Source organism: Phasianus colchicus, chromosome Z, assembly GCF_987193195.1.
Source record: "Phasianus colchicus chromosome Z, bPhaCol1.hap1.1, whole genome shotgun sequence".
Lineage (NCBI taxonomy): Eukaryota > Metazoa > Chordata > Aves > Galliformes > Phasianidae > Phasianus > Phasianus colchicus.
Genome location: NC_143476.1, coordinates 65,881,978 through 65,888,406, shown reverse-complemented (window position 1 = coordinate 65,888,406; position 6,429 = coordinate 65,881,978). Strand labels below are relative to the sequence as shown.

The 6,429-nt window shown below is 53.2% G+C and overlaps 1 protein-coding gene across 1 annotated transcript; it reads left to right on the top strand.

Annotated features, from left to right (window-relative positions):
• Positions 1 to 1,372: 1,372 nt before the first annotated feature.
• Positions 1,373 to 5,599, top strand: DMRT2 (doublesex and mab-3 related transcription factor 2). The gene is made up of 4 exons (XM_031610321.2): positions 1,373 to 1,507; positions 1,864 to 2,217; positions 2,318 to 2,420; positions 3,858 to 5,599. The coding sequence occupies exons 2-4, from the start codon at positions 1,882 to 1,884 to the stop codon at positions 4,880 to 4,882; spliced, it is 1,464 nt and encodes a 487-aa protein (XP_031466181.1). The 5' UTR covers positions 1,373 to 1,507; positions 1,864 to 1,881; the 3' UTR covers positions 4,883 to 5,599.
• The last annotated feature ends 830 nt before the right edge of the window (positions 5,600 to 6,429 follow it).

Here is a 6,429-nt window from a genome sequence, read left to right as displayed (position 1 = left end):
TTTGTAATTTGGTGTCGGTTTACAAGCAAAGGGGACTTCTGTTTCCTAACCTAGCAGGTTCTTTGTCATGCCCGCGCCTTTTAAGAAAGACCCCAAGGGGGAAAGTGGAATTCCTTGGGCATTTGCCTTTTCGACATGCCTATAAGCAGCAGCGGGTGACTCTTTGGGGATGAATGCTACCTGCCGTCGAGGACTTGCTTTCCCGAAGCCAGCGCGGCGAGCTGCATTCCGAGTAGGCGAACGCTGCAGCGAGACGCGCGGTGTCCGCACACCTCGGCCGAGCAGCGAGGGCCCAATCCGGCAGCTGTCCTCGGCCCGCCCGCCGCAGATGCTGCAGCCCCCGGGGCGCTCGCCCGACAGGGAGGGGCTGAGGGCGGTGGCACGGCGCGTTCCCGTCCGTGCTGAGCCACGAGCGTGGGTTGTCTGCGCGTGCGGTACGCGCCGCTCACGGAAAGATGTTTGGTCTTCAGGAGAATGGTTTCGGCTTATGCTTTACATATCGTTAGTTTTCGATCAGCACACCGATGCTAAGGCGCCCTTTTTTCTCACTTTTTCTCTCTTTCCTCCTCCATTCATTCCCCTCCTTTCCTTCCTTTCTTTCCTTCTTTCTTTCCCAGGGCATTACCCCGCTTACTCTCTGACTCTCCTCCGCTCGGCAGGAGAGTGGGTCCAAGATGAGCGTCGCCCCCACTCGCCCCTTCCCGCTCCCGTTTGCGGCCGCGCTCGGCAGCCCCGACTTCGGGCGGCGATGTTGGTGCCCCCGGCCCTGGAGGCGCGGCAGCCGTCGGAGAACGGGAGGAGAGAAAGAGCTCTTCCGCAGCTCATTGCAAGTGCCACGGTGCGAACGTTACGGTGTTAACGAATACTTTGCCCCTCGGTGTTACAGGGAGTGCGGGAAAACCACAGGGATACCACTGTGTTTCCAGACTCGAAATAAAGTCATTTCCACGCATTTCCCTCCTCGCAGCGGGACAAAGAACGACGGCAAACGAAAAGCTCCGTGAGCGTTCCACCTTTCCCCACCACGTTCCCCCGCCGCGCTCCCCGTGGGCTGGCGTGCGTCTGTCACCCCCACGCGCGTCACTCTTCTCTCTCCTTCTCTCCTCCTCCCGTTCTCCCCACGACTACGACCCGCACTCGCCGCCGCCACCGCCCTGCCCTCTCCGCGCCGCCCCCACGCGCGTCCCCGCTCCCCCCACGCCCGTCCGCACCCACGCGCGGCGGCTGGCGGGCGAGCGGCTGGGCGGGGCGGCGTCGGCGCGGGCCAATGAGGGCGGCGGCCGCGCGGAGCGGGCCCGATGGGCGGCGCGGGCGGCAGCGGACGGCGCTGATAACGCGGCGGGGCCGCAGCGGCCCCGGTCTCGGTCTCGGTCTCAGTCTCATTGACGGCGACAGCGCGCACTTTGCCCGCAGCCGCCAGAACCCACCGGTGTCACCGGACGGCGTGGCGCTCCGTGGGTCGCGGGAGCCCGGCGCTTAGCCTGCCGGCCTGGGGCACCGAACTCGGGTAAGAGCCTCGGCGGCGGTGAGGATGCGAGTTCGGAGCCATCGCTTCCCGGGTGCCATTAACCGGGCGCAAAGGCAGTGGAGCTCCAGCACCGCCGTGCGTGGGTGGCGGGAGCCGGCCGGGTGCTGTCATTCCACGGCCGCCCGGGGCTGTTCCTCCCGCTCTCTCCCCGCCCTTCTCCTCGCGGCAGACGCGCTTCGGCCGGCGCACAGTTCTCGGGGCAGCGGCCGTCGAGGCAGCTCAGGGGAGCCCCGCGGGTTCCGGGGCACGGGGCCGAGGGCCGCGGAGGGAGGCACCTGGCGGGTCGCGCCGTGCCCGTCCGAGCGCGGGCGGGCAGCCTGACCCTTCTCTTGCAGCTGCGGCGCGGAGCAGCCATGTCCGAAGGACGCGCCGCTGGCGAGTGGGAAATCGACGTGGAGAGCCTGGAGGGGGAGGCGACCGAGGGCCTCGGCGCGCCGAGGGAGGAAGAAGAGGAGGAAGGCGAAGAGACGGCGGCGGCCCCGCGGCGAGGCGGCGGCGGGGAGCCGCGGAAGCTGAGCCGCACGCCCAAGTGCGCCCGGTGCCGCAACCACGGCGTGGTGTCGTGCCTGAAGGGACACAAGCGGTTCTGCCGCTGGCGCGACTGCCAGTGCGCCAACTGCCTGCTGGTGGTGGAGCGGCAGCGGGTGATGGCCGCGCAGGTGGCACTGCGCCGGCAGCAGGCCACCGAGGTGAGGCGGAGCGGACGGGTCGGGCGGTCGGGTCGGGTCGGGACGGGACGGGACGGGGCGGTTGGCCTCGGCTGACGGCACCGCCCGCCCGCTCTCCTAGGACAAGAAGGGGCTGGCCGGGAAGCAAGCGAGCCTGGAGCGCAAAGCCGTCTACCAGAGGCACGTCCGGACGCCCAGCCTGCTGGCCAAGAGCATCTTGGAAGGTAGGTCCGAGCGCGGCTGAAGTCGGCGCGGCCGCCTCTCCCGAAGTAACGCGGAGCGGCTCCTGCGCTGCCCGGGCGCGGTGCCGTCGGACTCCTCCGCGGCTCCCGCGCTGCGTGGGTGGAATCGGCGCGGCAGAACCTCAGTTCCCCCCTCCAAATAATGCCTGAAATGTTAGCGGCGGTAATCTGAAATTTGAGAGTTAGTGTTACAAGCCGACATTCTTTTTACATGAGTACCCAGCAGTGTTGTGCGGTGCCGGGCGACTCATTTGCGGCCGTATCCATCGGCAAATGAGTAAAACAAACCGCTTTCTTTCTGAAGAGAAAGCTTAACACAGCAGCTCTGTTTATTGAGGTACCAATAGTGAGATAGGGATGGCAGGCTGCTCAGATTTTTGTCTGCTGAAAATGTCAGCCGCAGAAACAAGATGTTAGAAAGATCCATGTTTTAATGAACATATATATATATTGTCCTCTCTGTTTCTTCAGGTCCAAGACCCAATTTATTTCTGTGGCTGCTTTAATTACTTTCCAAATTGTAGCCTTGTAGCATTATGATCATTACAGTTCTTTTACTGTTATTTTTTTGGATCAGAAAGCTCTTTTCTTTGCCTGTGTAAGTGTGGTTACAGTTCTGTCCTATTAAACCTCTCTGTAATTTTCTCCTACAATTCATTCTTTTAAAAAAATAAATCTTTTTTCTGTATTTATCTTAACTTTCTTTTTCTTTTCTCCTAGTTCTTCTTGGAATTTTCTACCATCTGTAACAATATGATCATAGTGATTCATCTTTAGAGAATAGGAATGGCAGCAGCTATAGGTATAGATATCTTCCTTGGCAATGGGGAAACTGTGTGACAGGAGTGGGACTGAATACAGGCAAAATCCTCTCCTTACTCTTGTAATCAGTTCCATAATTCAATAGGATTACCTCGCTGGGTAGCAAACAGGATCGGACCCTGTCAGTTATGCTAAATTAATCCATTAGATGAATATACTGTTGTATTTTGTTTTATTAATGTAGTACTTTAGTTCTGAATAGGTGGAATATCTGAATACTTCCCATGTTTATTAAAACTACTGCATTATTAAGCCGTGTGGTTCAGTACTGATCATAATGCATGGCAGGGTATTGCCTTTTTTCAGTCTGCTGCTTTCGATGGCCACTGTAAATGGCTGCTCAGCTAGCTCTGGGGGAGACAATGCAGGGTAGAGCAGCAGGGGTGGCTTCTCTGCATGCAGGAAGTGGGGAAGGATGTGCCTGAGGGCGCAGGGAGCGCAGCTGAGGTGGCACGGTGATGAGGGTAGGAACTGCACAGGGTCTGCAGAACATGCTCCGTGCCTGGTGGGCAGGCTCTGAAAGGAGCCCCTGGTGCAAACACAGCTGTCATATTTCTCCTGCGTGGTTCCATTCCTAATGCTGCTTCGTTGTTTTAGGTTACCGTCCTATTCCAGCAGACGCTTACCTGGGAGGAAACTCACCTTTGCCACCCCCTGTAAGTGACAGGATGAGAAAGAGACGGGCTTTTGCTGATAAAGAGTTGGAGAACATTATGCTAGAAAGAGAGTACAAAGAAAGAGAGATGATGGAAGCTACACAAGCAGCTGCCCTCTTCCTCCCGAACCGCATGGTGCATGGAGCTGAATACAATGCGTACAAAACTGCCTTCAGCCCTGCTCAGGTTGATGCTTCCGGCAAGGAGTTCTGCAATTTCTTACCAACGTGCCTTGATCTAACCATGCAGTACTCGGGATCTGGCAACATGGAACTTATTTCTTCCAATGTCAGTGTAGCTACTACCTACAGGCAGTATCCCCTGCCTTCCAGGTTCTTAGTGTGGCCGAAGTGTGGCCCCATTAGCGATGCTCTCCTCTACCAGCAGTGCCTGCTGAATGCTACCACCGTCCAAGCTCTCAAACCAGGGGCAGGCTGGAACGCCAAGGTGGCACAAAGCCCGGAGTGTCCGAACACTGAGCAGGACATCATGTCTCCGAAACTGGAGAATCCACTCCTCCTGACCCACACGCCTGACATCCAGCAGGCATGCAGCGAGGTGCCGTGCCTTCCCCAGGAGGCTCGGGAGAGGTCAGCCTTCTCTCCTCCAAAAAGGACTTTTTCTCAGATTTCCGATAAGGATTCTCTGGCTCCTCAAGAGCAGGCATTGAGCAAGGTCAGCAAAGACACAGCCAAGCCCGCTCCACCTATCAAATACAATCCATTTCAGTCACTGTTCCCGCAGACATTTCCAGACAAATCGGGAGCAGAGCTGAGAGCATCGTTTATGAAGGAGACTTTTGAAGAAGCATCTAAGAAATATAGGGAGTTCAGCATTAAAGAGAACCAGAAATACAAGTTTACTATAGATAAATGTACAAAAGACTTCTTTGGACCCAAACAGGCCACAACAAAACTGTCAGCAGCTGAGCCACTGTCATTTTCAGTTGAATCCATCCTCAAATGACCTTGTGCAGAGGCTCATATCTCCCAGTGAATAAACTGCAACATCACTGTAGAGAGCTTGTGTGCTTCGCCTTCTGCAGAATTACTACTGCCCACCTTTTCTCTTAAAAGATTTGTAAAGAGGAGTTTCTGCTGTAAATGGTAATTTTCTCTTTTTTCTCAAAATGACATACATAAATATGCATGTTTTCAGAAGAAAAGTGAATTTATATTTTATTTTTAAAATAAGAAATGGCACATACAGAAGACTGTAGTGTTCTTTTAAGCAGAACTTCAGACCACTCAATAAAACGAGTTTACCTGCAAAAACAGATCTTCTTTGCCCTGCCAGTAATATCCCCTGATCTTAGTTGTGTCTCTAGTCTCTTGCAGGCAAGTGTGCTCTGCTGTCAGAACACACCTATTCCTTTGTGGGCTGGTACGATGTACTGAGTTATCTTGGGTATGTGGTCAGTCTGCTTTTAGCTTCCAGTACCTAAGGGAAGAGATGCATGTAGGCTAGTATGAATTGGAAGACTTCTGTTATTAAGTGAAATTTGCATCAGATTCCAAATGCTGTTCTTAATCTGAAGGTGAAGTGCTTGCTAGCATATAGACTGACTTAGCCAATACCTCTCTACAAAAGCTTCTATTCCTAAAGCAAAGACTTAATGGGTAGACTGTGTTTGGGGATAATGAGCTTTTTGGTTTTTTTTTTTTGAGTCTTTTGGGGATAATGAGTTTTTTGGGGTGAGTTTTCGAATAAAAAATCCACTTTTTAAAATTCAATTTTTGAATAAATGCTTTTATTTTGAATTGATGCTTTTGGCTGACTTTGCTGTTCCTCTAGGCTTCCACTCCTTAGAATATTTCCATCCTAAAAACATTCACCTCTGACCTGCAATAGTCTGAGAGTCTCGAGCTGTGGTAATTGGAATGACTGTAAGAACGGTGCACAGAATCCTTAAGAAGTGAGAAGTCGAGTCATGATCTCTCTGTTTTGTAATTCTGGGCCCTTTTGCAGTGTAATAGAAAGAAGGCAGTAGAATTTACCCCAGAAACTGAGGCGCCCTTCCTTGGTGCTGTGGTACAGCTCTCACTGTAACTGAGCTCAAAGGAAACTTTCTGAACTTGTGATATTTTGAGTTTTTCCCTGTATTTCACCGTTGGCATTTCCACTTACTGCTGGTACCTCAGTTACTCCTGTTAACATTTCAACCCAGCAGAAGCTGCTCGGTCAGCTGAAGGGAGCTGTGGTTGTTTTTGATTTTTGTTATTTTCTAAGGACAAATTCTATTTGATGTTTCTAAACAAAATGTCTAGACTCACAGTGATTTGTGTTGGAAGGGAAATTTAAGATCACGTAGTTCCAACTCCCCTGCTATAGGCAGGGACATTTCCTTCTAGACCAGGTTGCTCAAAGTCCCATCCAGTCTGGCCCTAAGCACCTCCAGGGAGAGGGCACACTATTATTTTCTGGTCTTACAACACTCACCATACAGGTTGAATGATCATTTTGCCGTAAATAAATCTGAACACGAGCATTGCTCGCTCTGTATCTCTGACTAT

Excerpts from the sequence above, each read along its gene's own strand:
- DMRT2 (XM_031610321.2), top strand. The coding sequence starts at position 1,882 with ATGTCCGAAGGACGCGCCGCTGGCGAGTGGGAAATCGACGTGGAGAGC. Across the intron at positions 2,218-2,317 it reads GCCGGCAGCAGGCCACCGAG|GACAAGAAGGGGCTGGCCGG; the intron begins GTGAGGCGGAGC and ends CCGCTCTCCTAG. Across the intron at positions 2,421-3,857 it reads GGCCAAGAGCATCTTGGAAG|GTTACCGTCCTATTCCAGCA; the intron begins GTAGGTCCGAGC and ends TCGTTGTTTTAG.